Raw genomic sequence first — 19,701 nt, forward strand, 5'->3', positions numbered from 1 at the left:
TTGGTGTGCAAATTGTAGGCCATGAGATTTGTTGATAGTTGTGGACTGTGGATAGGGATGAGTATAACCATGCTCAATTACCAAAAGGAGAACTTCATTTTCTTGCACGCTTCAAATACAAGGTCTCGATTTTCAACCTGTTGGCGCTGCTTAATCTTTTGCAAGCGGGTACGAAAGCTTAAGCTTTATGTGTGGATATAAAACTTAAGCTTTATACGCACATTGTAACATGTATCCATTTTTTTTTTCCTCTTTTGTTTTAGGTGTGTACACAGATGGAAAATGATCTTATTTGATTCTGTTGAAAAATCTATACCAGAACATATATCCCCTCTTTTGATTTAGGTGTTTCCGCTGAAGGAATATGACCCTTTTGACTCAGCCAAAAGTGATTTCACATATGTGACTACAAGGTCGAGAATCTGGTGATTTGCCGTCTAGGGTAGCCAAGCTTAGATTGGTCCCAAAGTCTGATATTATCCTGTAATCTGTAATAGAATTGAACATATTAAACCTTGACATGTTCACACTTATTCGTTGAATAAATGAAACTGGCAAAGTGTATTCGTGTGCCACCATTGCCTTTTTGTGCCTTCTCCATGCCCTAGAAAATGAGAGCGTTTGAAGCCATTATTTTCCTTCTAGCTTCCAGCCAGCTCCAATTTTTGTAGTATGTTGTCAAGCATGTTTTCTTTCCCTTCAGGTAAGAAACCTCTCACCACTCATCATGTGGTCGTGGAGCTTAAGAATAACAAATACAGAATGTACCTAAAATACACAATTTCATTTTGTAAACATGATTACCACCAGAAAAATTGGCAATTCTATCATCAGACATCAGATGCCTTTGCTCAGCCATCTTCAGATGATTAATCCTCAAGTATCACTCCTCATGCCACCAACACAAGCTGGGATGTCCAAACAATGGAGATACGAAGCTGAAGATGAAAGTTTGTCACTTCAACAGCAAGTTGACAAGTGTCGACACCACAACCATTTTCAGATGAATTCATGGGGGTAAATACCAGGGAAAAAACAACAATCAGATGACCTCTGTGCAGCTTGAGCTGGTTATTTGGTAGAATTGCCCATCCAACAAGTCATCCGCAAGCCAGGTTTGAAAGGTTCTGCCTCTGTGATATAGGGAAAAAATTGTTCACCTGTATCTACTTCAACGGGACTGTAATGCGGCCTCCTCGTGTTTGATCATAAAGGTTCTTATTTCTTGCAACCCATGGTGCATTTCAAAACAAAGGACACTCTTCGTCCGTGGAGGCAAGATCAAATTTTATGCGAGAGAATGGGGATATTCAGTTGTAAAGAAACTAAATAACTCTCGTTCCCACTCTATGGAATACTACCCTCTGAAGACAATTTCAAAAAGAGGTTGAAAGAATTTCTCACAACAAGCACAGTGCTTCCATTTATCTGTATCCGTCACTCTTATCAACGAATAGTATCAACTGATACAACACAACCAGGGCTTAGAAGCATCAACAAGTTTTGCTTGTTAGAAAAACTGAATTCCAGATCAGAAAAGCCTCACGCATCTGGACTTAAAACCAAAGGTGAGGATCAAGAAAAGAATCTATTGCTGAGAATGGAAATGCAATCCATTCAACAAAATCTTGTATGTCTTATCATTCATTGAAATGTTTCTCTTCCTCCATTCATCGAGTAATTCAAAGGCTTCATTCCCTCTCCGTTCTCGACATAATCCTTCCAAAACAGTCTTGTCAGTCAAATGATCAGGGCACCTAGAATTACCAACATGTCAAACACAATCTCAATAGCATCCTCAAACCTCCTCTCCAAAGCAAGACTACAAATGATTATCATATACGTACTGGTGCTTGGCACCAAACGCTTGGTCCTTATCTACTTAAAAAAGCCCTAAACCTTGATTCACCCTCCCTTCCTCACACAGACCCTTTGCAATATAACCATAAGTATAAGCATTAGGCTCGCACCCATATAATCCCATTTCACGGAAAACCCCTGATGGCCTCGTCAACTTCCAAACACTTCGCATAAGCTTTTATGATCATCGTCAACACATAAATGTCGGGAATAACCCCAGACGCCTTCATCTGCCTAGTCATTGATCTAACGGCATGTAAATACACATAACACGCATTCAATTTATTAAACCTCCTGAGAAGCGAATTGAGCAACAAAGAGTAAGTTTCGAGTGTGGGCTTACAATCCTCGGACTTCAACATTTTCTTGTACACATCGAATGCGCGATTAAAAAGGAACTTCCGCCACAACAGAATCTAATAATAGAGTTGTATAGAGGAACACTAGCACCACAGCCACTGGCAATTACCTCCTCAACGAGGGTTTCTGCGTGTCCATACCGCCTACCTGCGATGAGTTGCTTGATCATCGTGAGATACGTGACATTGTTATGCTTATACCCACGTTGCTGAGCAATCCACCGGAAGATGTCGAGCGCGAGATCAGGGTCCGATTGAGCACGAAAGGCTTCGTAGACATCAGAAGGAGGAAACTCGGGTTTGAGCTTCTGAACCCATGTCTCGAATTGAATCGGGATTCGAGGTTTTTATCTTGGTGGGGCAAGGAGGAAACTGAGCGAGCACAAAGGAACGAGCATGCTAGAGAACGAGAGGGTTGTGGGTATAGGAGACGAGGGGAAGAAGAAGAAGATAGGATGTGGAAGCTTCCGGAAATGGAAGAAAGAAAGCGTTTCGAAGGCACATGCATAGTTTCTTCCACAAAAGAGACGAAGTAGCAGAAGCAGCTAGGCCATCAAACGGGCGCGTAATTTGATTCCCCTTGTGGAGTTTATAATTGAGATCAAACAGGCACGTCCATGCGTCCCTCAGTTGTACCTCAACAACTTACTAGAATTTGGACGAATCCCCCCCCCCCCCCCAAAAATAATAATAATAATAATAAAGAACAATACTTGATTCGCCAAAATTCTGTCTCGATCAACCACATTTGAATCATTCTGTTGAAGAAGGTGAATTAGGGCCTTCGAGATGGATTTGTCTTCGTTCCCGACGTTGCTGGCGACGTCGTGTGTGATTTTCGTGGTGTACTGTTGATCCTTCTATTCGCCCTGGGATTCTGGGAATAATGTGGCGCACTATCAGAATCGGATCCTCAGGGGCTTGAATTCCTTCTATTGGATCTTGGAGGCGTTGCCGTCGACGGAGAAGGACGCTATCGCCATGTCAGGCGTCGATACTGCCGTCTGCTGTTATTTTGAGACCCAGCCAGTTCCTCTGTACTTCTTAGGTTGAATTTAACAATTTTGGTTTGATCAATTCATTACAGAAAAACAATACATAAATATGCCTCAAACGTTCATCTATTCATGACAAAAAATAATGGCTGAGGTTTAAAATATGGGCAAAATTTATACACTTAATTTTACATATTTAATATATTTATCTAATTAAATTAAAGCATATGAATTTTAATACGTGAATAATATTAATAATAAAATATACCTATATCTTAATTTAATTAAAAAAATATATCTTAATTAAGTATATAAACATTTTCAGAATAAATAAAGAAATTGGAATGCTGTTATTAAATCTTGAGAAATAGATTGATTGTAAAAAGATGTAATGTTTGTCTCGGGCCAATGTTCACATCAGTGATTGGTTCTTTCCACATTTTTAGATATCTTTATTTATTTAATACTTCTTTTATTAATAATATAAAATATTTTTAATTAAATTTTATCCTCTAATAAAATAATTATTTATTTTTAATTAATTATATTTTTTTATATTATTAAACACTCTACAATAAATATAAAATTATTATCAATAAGAGCACTTAAAAAAAAACAATGATTACACCTCAAAAGATTAAAAATACCTTATATTTTTTAACATTCAACTTTTTAAAAATACTTTATATTTTTAAAGTTTGGAGTATAACATAAGTCATGGATAATACTTATTTATCAATCCCTACAAAATATGAAACCCTCGTTTAGTTCAAGCTCCAAATTTCAACTTCAATGCTCATAGACAACACGTTTACAAGCTCTAGGACATTCGATTAGAGACATACAAACATGCATTATATTAATTATATTATACCCTTTCCGTTAAAAAATATTTTTTTTCTGTTAAAAATATAAAATATTTTTTAAAAATTAAATATTAAAAATATAAAACATTTTAAATCTTTTCATATACAATCAACACTTTTTTTTCTCCAAAAGTACTCAATAAATTATTTATATTTTTTAAAATAAAATACTTTATTAAATAAAGGATAAATATAAAAAAAATAAAATCATGTTAAAATAAGTATTATTTATTAAAATAAAATTCAATTAAAATGCCCTAAATTTTTATTAAGGAATGGAGTATATAGTACACACTTTCTCATAAATTTTCCACTCTCTAGGGTAATTTCTAATGTTTTTTCACAAACAAATATGTAAAATATCATCATAAAATTAATTAATATTATACAAATATAAAATTTTAAAGTATATTGCAAGCAATTCTTCGAAAAAGAAAACCAACCACTCAACCAAATCCAATTTAATCAATGGATTAATTAGTAAAAATAATAGCCCAAAAAAATAGTTCAAATAATAGCCAATCAAATTAAAACGGTTTTGTCATATCCATCAATTAACCATTGGTTTTAGATGATCCGAGTGAATTTTTGCCCATAAAAGCACTTGCCTTACAGCACAAGCGAAAGCTAAAACAAGAATAATTTGAAGACCAAAGAACAGAATAAGGCTATAAAAATTATACTCATACTCGATAGTCAGGTCAGCCAAAGATCAATCCTACCAAATCTTGTTGCTATGAATTCAACTGCCAAACCGAGTGCATTCAAGAAAACAGCAAGGGATTCATACCATTCATCTCAATATTCAGACAGCAAAATTGATCCTCTCCTCCTCAAGCAAACAACCTGTGTGTAATTATAATGTCTGAAACCATGTTGGTAGATCAAAGGATATCTCACCAATAGGTTGATAAGGAATTGAGGAAAGTAGCACCAAAACCTGAAAATTCCAGCTACGTGGCTCGGAAATCGAGGAATAGGCGCAAATTTTTGTATGATGAGCTCGTGGGTACCGAAAAAGGGTTTCCCACTAGTGATCCAGTCCTTCTCAAGAAGACCAGCTTTAGCACTGGCCAACATCTCATCATGGAACGTGGAGACAATCTGGTAGATTGAGGTCTTGAGGACATCAGCAACAGCATAAGCTTTTGAATTTCAGGCCCACTCCTCCTTTAACAGTTGTAACACCAGCTCTTCCACTATTTGCTGGCAGCCACCGGATATTGGCAGGTCCTAACAGCTGATTCGAAGATTGTAGATTCGTTTTCTTTCCCATGAATGTTTCAACTGCAAGAAGGCAAGATATCAACGTCGACACGACAGCTGCGTTACTCCCGGAAAGCTGAGCAACTCCGAACTTATCCTCTCTGTGTGAGCAGGAAGTCAGTGAGGCAACAGTCTTGGAACACCACGTATAAAGCTGCATACAAGCAAACCAGTAGCTACTAATATGTCAAATACTAATTCAAAATAGTTTTACCAAGTCAAAACGAATTCATGCTGGCGGGGTTTTTTGTTCACGGATGCTAGCTCATCCAAAAAATTCCTTCACAATTGTCTGCCTATTGCCAAACTTCTGAAATGACTTTTCATTTCAAAGTCTACAAGTATTGTCCAATCAAGCTGAAAAGCTACAGAAAACTAGGTCTCAGGGTGGAACCCAAGGCAAAAAAAGAAAGAATTTCTCGGGACAAACTCCTGCATTGACCTTAGTTGATCTTGAAGCAGAACTCCTTACAGTCCAAATTCTGCTTAGGGAAATAGAAATCATAGCAGAATTTGAGAGCACAAAGCTTTTCTATCTTGATTCAGATGTGGAAACAGATATACTATAATCAAATCAATGCAACGTACAAGCATTTGCCCAAAACATAAGGTGGACAGAGTCATCATAGAGGAACTGCAATCAGATGCTACGATATAAGAAAGCAGAGAATGACTTCGAGACCTCAGGTCAACGCTTTAAAAGTACCCTTAACCCAATCATCAATAATCAATAAATAAGGCAATTCATTAAGAAAGATCTGGCTTCTTCTTGGCCCAGAATGATTAGTTATGAGTATGAGTGCTGTGCATATCTGACTCCCCTGCTAAATTTCAGTCAAATAAAAAGACGCAAGCACACGCACACACAAAAAGATGATGGAGAGCCAGGACTAACAGCCGCTTGTAGAAAAGGGTCTGAAAAGCTTTCACCCAAAATGACCCTTTCATTGTTTTCTATTTTCATTTAACTTCACGTGCATTCATAAGATAACATGAGCTATAGGAAAAACTATTTCAGGTGTGCTCAGTCAGTTTCTGCAAATATTCATGTTCAAGAATTGACATTCTAAGTGAACATAAACACTAGTTATGCCATCTTTATAGATGAATACACTTTACAGTTGTCCATATATGCAGCCAAGACTAGGAACATACATAGCAGAGGCATACATCTATGACAACCCATGAATTTGATTGTGAAAACTGTACAAATATTCCAACAAAACCTTAATATATATTCTATTACTATGCAAATCACTTAAGTACAAACAAAAAGTACAAGAAAATGAATATGTCATGTGTGCGGGTGAGCAAGCAACACTATAAAATGCTAGGAGAAGCTTTCATGGCGTTTCAAACACCAGCGTTTTACATACACTTTCTGGGATTATCTGATCCAGCAGTTGTTGCATTGCAGTAAGTTTTTCTTAGAGTTTCTTCAGATTTTAAACTCATTAATCTTGTTCCTAAGTATGTCTTGTTTCTTTCTGAAGTGGCACATTTCTTTGTACACTTCATGCAGAGTGGGCCATGCTGGATTTGCAATTCAATAAATTTCACTTGAACGAAAAAAAAACAAAGTTCAAATGGTGAAAACAAGAAAGCAACTAGCTTCTTTATGGAATCCACACATTAACAGATTTTCTTTTCTTTGTTTCTCCTCGAACGTTTGTTCTGGGGGATTTCCTATACCCCATCTTAGCACTCTTTTAAAGGAATTGAAAACACAATTGTGATGCTAATGTCAGAAGCCTAGCAGAGTTCTAGATAACTAACTTCTGAAGTTATAGAATTTCCAGCCTATGGATAGACCTTACATATTTTGTCTCTCATCAGTGTAAGATGATTTACATACAGAATAGAATATAAAATTAGTTTAAGACATGAATCCCCACAACTTGGTCCAAGCAATGAAGTTTGAAATCTATTAATTAATTGTAAAAGTATAAAAGGATCAAAAGTATGTCCATACCTTTAAGTTATTTAGTGGTTCTGAGTACTTCATATCTAGTCGTGAGTCTGTTTTTGCTGCCCAAGCTTCACCCTTTAGGGGGTGCAAACATAACCTTTTAAGTACCAGTAAAACCTACATATCATATTCAATCAATAGAAAATTCATTCAGTAGGTAACAATTGCCCTCCAAATGTTTAGTCCATGGGTTAAAAGGAAAAAGATGTCAAACTCCAGATATTCATCATTGTATATGTTGCTATTGATAATACAAAGTATCATATATACAGGGTTCATTGCCAAAGAAGTACATGTACTCTATTAGTCCATGCAGATATTCATAATACATATGCCATTTTTGCATTTCATGTCATCTTGCTATCATAACTACGGAAGTACTCAATTAAATCTAACAATTGTGAAATAAAACATCTAGCATAAAAATATTCATTTCAACAATTGTGCACTAACAAGAGACAACCAACATGCTTATTTGAACGAGCACAGCTGGACAACAACGTTTTGTCTAAAAAAAGCATGGAAATATAAGAAAAACATGCGCCTACATATATGTGACAGTTGATAATACATCATAACACTGTTCTATTTTTTGGATTAGCATATGAATGGCAGAACATATTATTAAGATTGTCAAAACTCAACTGAGAACTAACAACCATAAGAATGTTGAACATGAGAAACTCAGCTGTCAATATGCAAAACTTAAGAGCAGTGAAAGTTCAACGAAGTTAAGCATGTTAGAAAACCAACCCGGTGCAAATGATGAGTCAATTCCCAGCAGATAAGGACAGCAAAGCTCCCAATGAAACAGATAATCTGCTCCATGAAAAACCTTCGCATTGTGATGCTGGTCTTCAATGGATGTGGAAGAAACTCAACCAAAGTAGTTGAAAATATGAAAGCCACAAAGGAAAGCTTCAAAGCTTGTCTAGCAGCTGAAGGAAGTCCCATTTTGAAGCTGAAGTAAGGAAGACGCTGCTCATGCAAGCAATTGAAGTTGGCGCTTATGATTACCGAGAAGAAAAGGTAATAAATCAATTTTTTCATGCACAAATGTAAATTCCATAATTTATGGAAATCAGTATAGTTCAGAAAAAACAAGTGGAGCTTGATAGCGTAACCTTGTTAGGGAAATAGTGAAAAAGCCCCTAGAAGACTGTTCAGAAAATAGAGAACTTCTTGGAGTGAATGCACATCACAGTGGAAGTAAGGACATGTTACAGTCTTGAATATAGAACAAACTAGAAAATCGAACAGCAAAGCCCCAGAATATGGGAAGAGCAGTTACAGACCAAATATAAGTTAGACCAGACTGAAAAAAAGCATTGCTTAGGAAGAAACAAAGATGCCGATGGCAGCAATGGTTTATTAGACACATTTTGCTTCAAGTCAACTGAATTAACGCATCTTCCACGAAGAAAAATAAATAGTATTATCATGACCTACCATCAGAACAAATCTATACATTTGATTCACATCCGAGAACATCCAATTGCCCTCCCTTTTAGAACCCAGATATATCTAGATGGCATGTTAATAACACAATTATAACTGATATATTTCCAGCAACCCATTAACACGTTACTTCCGTACACGTTTTTGGTGTTTTATGAAGAAATCATCTTCCCATGATTAAAATTTGCAGTATCCATCTAGGTTAAGAGCCAGGGGTAACACAGTGGGTATGTCGTGAAGTAGTTTTATCAATTCCACCCCAAGCAAGAGATAACATTGCATTAATTATTACTTGTGCATTTAGAACAGGCCAGGAAGACTGCCCAGAAAACTTAAATAGCACAAAACAAATGTTTGTGACAAACATATAGTAAGAAAAAAAATCGCAGACTGACCTGAATAATAGGAAACTCCAAAACCCACAAGCGTTTATAAACATAATGCAACCCAAAAAGTAAACCCACGAAGAAGCCCCTTAAACCCAGTCGTCCAATCATCCAAAACCCATCATCATGCTCTCTGATTGCTCTCACTCCACAAAGCGACACCGATGCTGTGAAACCCGAAGCTGCTGATGCTGCCACAAACAATACAAAGCTCAAAGAAACCTTTGCTCGACGGCGAAAATCGTCAGAATCAGCCGCCGGAAACCCCCTGCCGCCTCCGGGAACATATAGGAGGCGAATAAGCCCAGTTGCAAGCTCAAACATGGAGGCTGGTCGCTCAGGATGCGGAGAAGCGATGACGGAGAGCGTGGAGGAGAAAAGGAGCTGAGAGAAATGGAATGTGATGAATGAGATAAAACCCCTGAATGAAGGTACAAAAGCCCAAAATAACGAGCTTTTTCTGAAACTGCTTGACGTGTATAAGTTGGGGGTATCAGTACCAGCAATGGAATTGGCAATAGTTGAGATAAAGGCTTTAAGGAAGAAGTAGACCACGGTAGAGGGGATCGATTGCCAGATTAAGAATCCCAGAAAGCGATTCTTAATGAGCATGTCTGGTGTTGAAGATGACATTTTTCGGCAAAGTTTGAAACGGGGTGCGTCTGATCTTGGAGCTTCAGGAGGGAAACGATACTCTTGTTGGGGTTTTAAAGAAAGCCATGGACATCGGCTTCACACTTCCACTCAATTATAATTTTAATACTAATAAAAGAATAAATACTGTACAAAACATATGTGACAATAACACGAAAAGAGCAATTTAGAGGTGAGATTAGAGAATATGACAATAACACGAAAAGAGCAATTTAGAGGTGAGATTAGAGAATATAGGCCATCCCGAATCACGTCATAGTTTAGCTCATGTGGATTAAAGAGAAAAATCAACTTAAAATCCAACCCAATTCAAATTGTGTATATTAGTAGGTTAAATGCCCAACTAACAAATTCATTTAACTTTCTTCTTCCCTTTTTTAAAAAATAAAATTTAAAATATTTATGAGGCAGAAAGAATATGGGTTGAATTTTGTTGCCATGCTTTTTTTTTTTTTTAGTTTTATTGGCATGAGAGGATAGCTTAACTATTTTTTTCATAATTTTGCTTGAAATTATTTTATTGTGTTTAATAAATTGAGCTAAAATTTGTATTTACCCCTAAATGTTTTTTATAAGTCACAATTGATATTCTTAACTTTTAAAAAGTGTAATATTTTGTCTGACTTTTTTAAAACATAACAATATCGTACAATTTTAATAAATGTATGTGTTTGACCATTAATTGACTTAGCTGTGCCTAGATGAGCATGCTTAGGTGATCATTCACCCTCTTTTTTTTCCTTGAATTGAAAATATGCCCATTTAGCAATACACAAAGCAATAGAGGAAGACCAAATGTCGAAGCCCACTTGCAACTCTGGCATTTATTATGTTTTCCAATCATTCGAGTAACAATTGGAGGATCGACGCTAGAGAATTCTTGAAGCACAAAGGGCAGCCAATGTCTGTGCACCTAGAGAATGGGAAAGTAGAGGTAGTGAAGAAGGCCAAGCGGACGAAGTTGAAGAAGCAACCCAAAAGTCAAGGAAGTCTATGCGCTATGATTTAGTGCTTGATTTTGTTGAAATCCATGAGTGGCAAAGGGAAATCGAAGGAGAAATCGAGAAAACCCATAAATGCTTGAGCTTAAAAAACTCACTGCTTTTAGACTGATGCCAAAGAAGTTGAAGCGATCAGAGGACCACATTTTTCATAACTTCTTATTCGTGAAACTCAAAAGTGTCTGTGCTTCTTAAAAAAAAAAGGGGGTTCATGCATTTAGAAAGAGGCTTGTGTGGAATCTAATGCTTAAACCTCCATCACAATTTAACACAAAATAATTAAGTGATAGCTCATAATAATTCAAAATTTTACAATGTGTTATCTCACTGAGAATAACACTATTCAAATAAGTCTTACAATTGAAAAAAAAATTAATTCATAAATTCAATCAAATATTCTCAAAATAAAAAGGGTTAAACTATTTAAATAGAGTTCTAAGAACTCAAATGACACATTCTTAGTTAATCTAAGGTTCCAAATGGATAAATCATATTCAAATGGATATATGTTATCCTTATTTGAATTTAAAACGAAATAAACTAATTTTTCTAGACTTGAATATTAAAATAAAATAAGATAAACTAATTTCTTAAATTAAAAAAACAATATTAACTAAAATAAATGAACTCATGAGCTTGAGTATCTTGAGTGATATCCAATATGTTAAAAGTTTTTTTTAGGTCTTCTAAAACTCCGATTGCCTTTATGACTCAATGATCATTTAGAACATCCCTGATTAATAAATTTATGGCTACTTTTATCTTTTTAGCTTTGGATCTAGTCATTAATCCTCCGATATCTTGCAACAAATCAAAGATACTAAATGTTGAAGTTTGACCCCTTGATTCCAATCATTCACTCTCTCTTAAAGAGGATTCGCCCTTGAACCATACGTATCAAATAAAGAAAGGTTTGTAACGTTGAATATAACTGACACATTTCCATATGAGCTAGGAAGATCTATCTTGTAGGCATTATTATTAATTTATTCTAGCACTTGAAAAGGTTCATTGCCTTTTGGATGCAACTTTATCTTCCTCATACTTAGAAATCTCTCATGCCTGAGATGTACTCAAACCTAATCTTTAGGCTCAGAGACAACATTTTTGTGCCTTTTGTTAGCTCACTTATCATATTGCTCATTTCTCCCTTCAATTGAAACCTTTACCTCAAAAAAGAATAAGACGTAGAATATGTGTTTAGGTTTAAAGTAAGATTATGGTCAAATTTACCTCCTCCAGGTGTATACTTATGTATTGGACTTTAATGTATTGATTTGGGCTCTCCATATATGTTATAGCTTTTTAATTATGAATTTCTTTGCTTGAGCTTTCTTGTAACACTTGCCCCGAGTGTTATCCAAAAATCACATAATTCAAATAAACTAAGTGTGGTTGAGGAATTAATCCTAAAATCAACTTAGGAAACAAACCATTTAAATCACTAAGCAAATACACAATTGCAAATTAAACATTTAAAGCCTTTAAAAATTTTTATAGGTTCTACCTATAGCGCACGGAAGCAAGTTAGACGAAAGAAGGGTAAAAATATACTGTCATGAGCATTAAATTGTTGTCATGACAGCTCTCCTAAATCAACTTCAGGGAGACACCGTTCTGTCTTTCAATCTCCGATCAAAGAAATTTTAAAGCTCACACATTACATTCAAAAGGTACTATAAGTGTACCAAATTTCAAAAAAATCCAATGGTCGGATTAAAAATTTGACATGTTACAAATTTGGTTACTTTTGCTAAAGCTGTCATGACAGCACTTCCGGACCAACTTCCGGAGTGTACCATTTCATCACCCGACCTCCGATCGGAGTGATTCCAAAGCCCACATATCACTTTTTAAGAATACTATTAGCATACCAAATTTGAAAAATATCTAACAGACAGATTGAATTTTGTGCAGGTTATGATATAATTATTGTAGCTGTCATGACAGCATTGTGACAGCACCTCCAGACCAAATTCTGGAGTGCGCCGTTTCTCCATCTGATATCCAATCGACATAATTCCAAATCTCACACGAAGCTTATAAAAGGTTTTACTTGTGACCCAAATTTTAGAGAAATCCAACGGTTGGATTAAGATTTGAACACTCAAATGTAAAAGTACAGCTTTTTAAAAAAAAACCATTTTCAAAATTGTCCAAATCTCATCCTAATGGTTACAAACATGTGAGAACATTTTGGACACATCAAATAAGACTAAAAACACCTGATAGAACATTCAAATGATGAAAAACCCCCATACATCAAAATTTGACCACTCAGGTGTCATTTCCCAAAATGGACCCTAAACCCCCAAAATGCATAAATCATACAAGAGTGGTCACAAATCAATCCAAATACCATGTATTTATATAAATACATATGTTAAACATTTTCACTTGGCTTAGAGCTCCTTGTGGGGCCTACGCACCCACTCTCTCTATCCAAGGTATATGTTTGCCCATAGTACACCATTTGCAATGCAACCACTTTGTATTTGCTTGTATAATCATATATATATATATATATATATATCAAAATAAATATCTATTTGTAATAGAAACTTGGTCTACTAAGTAAATCCATCAAAACCACACACCATAACCAAGTTTCTTAGCCACAAGTCTGTAAACAAACAAAAATTCATACACAAGCACACAATCCACACATATTCAAACACACATACATAATCATATCCTACTAGCACCCTAATTCTAAATACATTACAATATATTTGCTCAAAAGAAAGGGGTTGCAGTTCTTTACAAATCACAAGCAAACCCCTAGCTTTGCTCCTTTTCCCGTCCACCACTGGATCCTTCACCTGGACCTAGAATATTGAAAAGAAAGGGGTGAGACAACCATAGTCTCAATAACAGAGAAATCTACATTGATTATTACAAAGTAAGCCATAATCAAATAAACGAATAATAAATTCAACATAGTATATAATCTAGCCATTTAAAATGTATGAATGCATGACCTAGGCCGGTATGGCCTTTCATGACCAACAGAATGCCCCCTGACACTCTTTAACTCGCAGGTAAACCTTATACCTACTTGTACCTCCACAGGCACAAAACATAATCTAAGACATGATCTAATCCACCGAACTGCCTATGCCCCTTCGACGTGAATCCTGAGCAGTCAAAGCTAACTCCCTCCCAGAGCCAGCTTGATTTACTCTCCATGTGAGGGCTATCTTAGCCTAGGCACTCAACCTCACACTTCATATGTCAGATTCCCTCCCCCACTGAGAGGTGTCGAACCATGGTATTGAAAACCGGACCGGACCGGCCGGGTCAACCCGGAAACCGGTGAACCGGTCCCCTGTCCGGTCTGGGTTTGCACTTAACCCGGTGAGGGAGTGAACCGGTGTAACCCGGTCAACCCGGGTTCAACCCGGTATAACCCGGATAACCCGGTGGGTTGACTGGGTTAACCGGGTTAATATTTTTTCAGACTTTTACCCCAAAACGACGTCGTTTTTGATTTTTTTTTTCATTTTTAATTTTTCAGAGCTCTGAGTTCGGAAAAAAATAACAAAAAAAAGTAAAATTGAAGTCAAAAAATAAAAAATTAGAGATAGAGCATGCTAAGTCTAAAAATATAGTATTTTATTATTGTTAGACTTTTGAGTGGTTGGATTTGGTTGAATGTTTTTATAATTAATGTCTTTTTATTTAAATTGTATTATTTTAATCATGACCGGTTTGCCACCGGTTCAACCTCCGGTTCAACCCTGATTGAACCACTAACCCGTGACCCAGTACTATGACCGGTTTAATGACCGGTCCGGTTTTACGTACCTTGTGTCGAACACTCAATACACTAACCACTTTAGTGCACTGAGCCCATAATACGTAAGACAACACTGAGTACTGACAGTGTGTCATAGAATATCAAAAATTCACACCTTCTCATTGGTGAACTCCCATCGAGATCATGCTTTTTACTCTTGTCTACCTTTCCCGAGTATTGACCAATTCAACACTCTAAGGTAGTATAACATTTATAAATCTCCCTTAAACGATTCCTTAGCCTATCTAAGGTACCTTACTTAGTTACACTTCCTTAAGTGCAACTTTTATTCCTTATGATTAAAATAGATGTAAACAAATCACGTTTCCATAAAAACATTGTTATTAAATAATTAGAAAACATATTTGCACTATAATCAAATTAGTACCCCATAATCCCTTATAAAGCACATTTAATCTTTTAAAACATGTAATGCATGATAGCTAGTAATATTTATTCAAAAATAGCTAAAACAGAGTAATAAAAAATATAAATTTCCCCTGTTACCTCGACCCTTTGGTACCAAAAGGGTTCCTTTTGTACAAAATAGAACTTGGCTTATTCCTTAACTTTCGAACAAATTCCATCAATAATTCCTATAATGTATAAGTGATCCACATCACTTATCATGTCAAATAGCATTAATGAAGACTATAACTCATACCACACAACTTGGATCTATAAGCCATAATCCATCCCAATGGTCCATATATTTAACCAACCATTCACATAGTATCACTTAACCACCAAAACCATTTATTAGCCATCACTAGGTTAAATTTCCAATTTATATAATTTTTAATCAATTAAAAACCTTTACTTAGTGCCACCAACTTTCACCATTAGCCCTTATAATAAAAACTAAACCTTAATTTAAATCTTATTGGGCTTAAATAGCAAAATTATAACTAAATCAATAAGCTTAAACCATTGAAGAGCAAAAACCCAATTTCTTAGGATTTATTTTGTGCCCAAAACACCTCTTTTCATCCAATTATCCACTCAAAACATTAGATCACTATATAGAAACTTAAAACATGCTTCCTAGGATCCAAAGAAACAAAAGCTTACAAGAATAAAGCCTTTGGAATCAAAATTCAAAAATCTCCTCTTCCAAAAATTGAAGAAAATCAAGAGAACGAGAAGAGGATTGAAGTAGGGAGTTTACCTATCATGTAACCGAGCTCGCAACGATTGCAAAGACTCCTAGATTCAAGCCTAACTCCCTCCCTTTATCTTCTCTTCTTCCTCTCTCCCTCTCGTGCGTTTCCTTTCTCTACATTTCTACGTCTGTTTTCTCTTTATAAAAGCTAGTCCAAAAGTTTGGGGACAATTACAATAAATGGCCCAATATTTTTTATTATTGCACAAAAGCCCGGGTCACTTTGGTAATTTTTCTCATAGTTAAAAATTAAATAAAACCAAACTTTTACTTAGTAAAACTCAAACTCTGGGCCTCTATTAAATTATTCTAATTTTAATTTAATTATAGATATTTTATTTTATTTTTTAAAATAAATTTGAGTCTTAAAATTTTTAAGATGTTATATTTCTTCTACTTGAATGGCATGACTTTGGGTAACTAGATGATGCAGGATGCCACCTAGAACTTTGTTGTCACATATACTGTAATCTAAAACTAGATTGCCAAATAGGATGACATCTTGGATGTTAACTAAGTTGTCACATAGGATCATATCATAATTTTTTATAAAAATTTTACTAGCATCTTGTTGAAACAATTTTGCCCTTGACATTATCAAAACAAAACATTTTTACCTTTTTTTGTCAACTTTTTTATTTGAAGTCAATGTTGGAAACAGCTCCACCACCCCCCGGGGAAATTTTTATAAAATCCACAAATAGTTGAGGTGAAAGCCACAGGAGCAATTTTAACTGATTTAAGAAAAAATTGTGCTATGTAGAATGAGTGATGGTGAGAAGACAAAATTACAAATGGTTAAAAAATTAGAGACCAAATTTTAAGTGAATTAAAAATTTAGAGGCTGAGTGGTATGGGAAGAGACTGTAAATGAGTTAAAATTAGAATATTAATTTTCTCTAAATTTATTAACTTTGGTAATCACCACGGTCAAATTGAGGCAACCGCCTAGTCGGCTGGAACCTGATATAGAACGCACCGTTTAGCTAATATAATCCAAATCCAAATCTGAATCGTTGAATGAGAATCTTCAATCCTAACCGTTGTCTTCAACCCCACGAAATCAAGCACTCATCCTCTCCTCGATGGCCGACGAACGGAAGCCTTCGACGGAGGATGAGCAGAGGCGTGGGTTCGACTTCGACGACGGTGCATGAAGGCTGCATTTGAGGCTGAGGCTTAGATCTTGGTTCGGAACTTGACGTTGAAGATTTGATTCTTCAATCGAAATATGCAGGTGGTAGGTGCGGTTAAGTTAACCCCGAATGCTGAATAGCTTGTTCTGGATATCTGAACTGATCTTTTCTTCCGAATTGAAATTTGAATTGATCTGATTTGATACCATCTAACTCTGTCTTTGATTTTTCTCTTGCTTTTGCTTCATCTTTTTATACCAACTAATGGCTTCTTCGATTTTCCATTTCTCTTTGCTGCTTTTTTTTAATATCATTTAATTGCTACATGAATGATCTGAAATTAGACCTTTAAATACTGCTAAACTTAATACATTGATTCCACGTGACGTCGTTTTTGATCCGGATGCAGAGAGGAAGCACCGTATGTGGTAATAGAGATTCGATTTCCGACTGGTCTCAGCTCATTTGATAGCCAGCTGCTTCTGCTACTTCGTCTCTTTTGTGGAAGAAACTATGCATGTGCCTTCGAAACGCTTTCTTTCTTCCATTTCCAGAAGCTTCCACATCCTATCTGCTTCTTCTTCCCCTCGTCTCCTATACCCACAACCTTCTCGTTCTCTAGCATGCTCGTTCCTGTGTGCTCGCTCAGTTTCCTCCTCGCCCCAGCAAGATCAAAACCTCGAACCCCGATTCACAAACCCTAACCCTCGTACCAGAACACCATTGGAGAAGCAATTCGAGACATGGGTTCAGAAGCTCAAACCCGGATTTACTCCTTCTGATGTCGACGAAGCCTTGCGTGCTCAATCGGACGTTGATCTCGCGCTCGACATCTTCCGGTGGACTGCCCAGCAACGCGGGTATAAGCATACCAATGTCACGTATCTCACGATGATCAAGCAACTCATCGCAGGTAGGCGGTATCGACACGCAGAAACCCTGGTTGAGGAGGTAATTGCCGGTGCTTGTGGTGCGAGTGTTCCTTTATACAACTCTATTATTAGATTCTGTTGTGGTCGGAAGTTCCTTTTTAATCGCGCATTCGATGTGTACAAGAAAATGTTGAAGTCCGAGGATTGTAAGCCCACACTCGAAACTTACTCTTTGTTGCTCAATTCGCTTCTCAGGAGGTTTAATAAATTGAATGTGTGTTATGTGTATTTACATGCCGTTAGATCAATGACCAGGCAGATGAAGGCGTCTGGGGTTATTCCCGACACTTTTGTGTTGAATATGATCATAAAAGCTTATGCGAAGTGTTTGGAAGTTGACGAGGCCATCAGGGTTTTCCGTGAAATGGGATTATATGGGTGCGAGCCTAATGCTTATACTTATGGTTATATTGCAAAGGGTCTGTGTGAGAAAGGGAGGGTGAATCAAGGCTTAGGGTTTTTTAAGGAAATGAGAAGCAAGTGTTTGGTGCCAAGCACCAGTACGTATATGATAATCATTTGTAGTCTTGCTTTGGAGAGGAGGTTTGAGGATGCTATTGAGATTGTGTTTGACATGTTGGGTAATTCTAGGTCCCCTGATCATTTGACTTACAAGACTGTTTTGGAAGGATTATGTCGAGAAGGGAGAGGCAATGAGGCCTTAGAATTACTCGATGAATGGAGGAAGAGAGACATTTCAATGAATGATAAGACATACAAGATTTTGTTGAATGGATTGCACTTCCATTCCCAAGAATAGATTCTTTTCTTGATCCTCACCTCTGGTTTTAAGTCCAGAGGCGTGAGACTCTTCTGATCTTGAATTCAGTTTTTCTAACATGCAACACTGTAAGTGCTTCTAAGCCACTATTCTTGGATTAGAGTGATGGATAGAGAAGCACGGTGCTTGCTGTGAGAAATTCTTTCAACCTCTTGAAATTGTCCGAAGCCCTTGGGGTTGTGGAGAAGAGGAGGACATCATTCATTTAGTTCAGGATTCATCATGTTAAAGAGAGATCGAAGAAGATTGTCTCACCGGAACTGTGGGAGCAGTTCTGCAGTTCACAAGGTATTAGTTGGTTTGAGTGGAATGCGAAAAGAGAGGCTCAGAGATTGTTCACAAAAAATTTACCTTGAAAAGCTGTATTTGCTCATATATGACATTAATGAAAGTAGTTATTTGCTACTTTGAAGTCGTCCTTTATCTTTAGGAGCATTATGGTCATTTCATGAAAAAATTTGCTTATGCGGTGGAAGTTTGAAAAATGGGGAAGCTAGATGGATGGTGGGCATTTGTGGTAAAAGTGTCCCTTTACCTCCAATGATCACCAAGATTGAAGCTATCCAGCGTGGACTTCAACTCTGCTGGGAAAAGAGGCTCAGATTTCCAGCCTAAGATAGGATGAGCAACTACTATCAGCATGGTTGCTAGAGACTATCTTAGTAGACACCCTTGTTTTGATATCGTTGAAGACGCGAGGCACCTCTTGAGCCAGAATTGGAACGTTGCAAATTAGGCTTTGTATATAGGGAGGATATGAAAGAAGTGGAAGCTTAGGCTATTTGTGCTTTTAACTTGAATAGTGTTTGTCATATCTATGAGCGTCAATGATAGGTTTGGGGAAAATGACTGATGTTTTTTTCCTGTAAATTTTGTCTCTCTTTTCTTTGTTCCCCTTGGTTGTAGCTTTGTGTTCTTATTAATATTTTCACTCAAAAAAGGCTGCAAGAAGTTAATGCTGCGAGTTTAGAAGATGGACTGCTCGACTTAGGATTAAAAGAATGCGAACTGGAGTTTATGTGTGTTAAATTCTGAGTTTCAAAATTAGTAAAAGCTTTGTGCCTTATATATTTTTTA

At 36.5% G+C, this 19,701-nt stretch overlaps 2 protein-coding genes and 1 pseudogene across 4 annotated transcripts; 1 reads left to right on the forward strand and 2 right to left on the reverse strand.

The window, feature by feature from the left end:
• Positions 1 to 276: 276 nt before the first annotated feature.
• LOC129286042 (pentatricopeptide repeat-containing protein At3g25210, mitochondrial-like) lies at positions 277 to 2,566 on the reverse strand (annotated as a pseudogene).
• A 2,170-nt stretch (positions 2,567 to 4,736) lies between these two features.
• On the reverse strand, positions 4,737 to 9,898 carry LOC129286043 (uncharacterized). The gene is given in 6 exon segments (XM_054922084.1): positions 4,737 to 5,066; positions 5,068 to 5,227; positions 5,229 to 5,500; positions 7,319 to 7,412; positions 8,043 to 8,293; positions 9,169 to 9,898. Coding segments are annotated over 6 exon segments (1,434 nt in total). The 5' UTR covers positions 9,793 to 9,898; the 3' UTR covers positions 4,737 to 5,033.
• A 6,902-nt stretch (positions 9,899 to 16,800) lies between these two features.
• On the forward strand, positions 16,801 to 19,701 carry LOC129287216 (pentatricopeptide repeat-containing protein At3g25210, mitochondrial-like). Of its 3 annotated transcripts, none has more exons than XM_054923402.1 (2): positions 16,801 to 17,019; positions 17,321 to 19,701. In XM_054923402.1, the coding sequence occupies exon 2, from the start codon at positions 17,425 to 17,427 to the stop codon at positions 18,601 to 18,603; it is 1,179 nt and encodes a 392-aa protein (XP_054779377.1). In that variant the 5' UTR covers positions 16,801 to 17,019; positions 17,321 to 17,424; the 3' UTR covers positions 18,604 to 19,701. The 3 variants fall into 3 exon arrangements, with proteins under 3 accessions (XP_054779377.1, XP_054779378.1, XP_054779379.1); XM_054923403.1 differs by having other exon boundaries at positions 16,801 to 17,015; XM_054923404.1 differs by having other exon boundaries at positions 16,801 to 17,012.

The sequence above is a fragment of the Prosopis cineraria genome, unplaced genomic scaffold (genome assembly GCF_029017545.1).
Source record: "Prosopis cineraria cultivar Desert tree isolate PC_DT_omini unplaced genomic scaffold, ASM2901754v1 PC11, whole genome shotgun sequence".
Taxonomy (NCBI): Eukaryota; Viridiplantae; Streptophyta; class Magnoliopsida; order Fabales; family Fabaceae; genus Prosopis; species Prosopis cineraria.

Excerpts from the sequence above, each read along its gene's own strand:
- LOC129287216 (XM_054923402.1), top strand. The coding sequence starts at position 17,425 with ATGCATGTGCCTTCGAAACGCTTTCTTTCTTCCATTTCCAGAAGCTTC.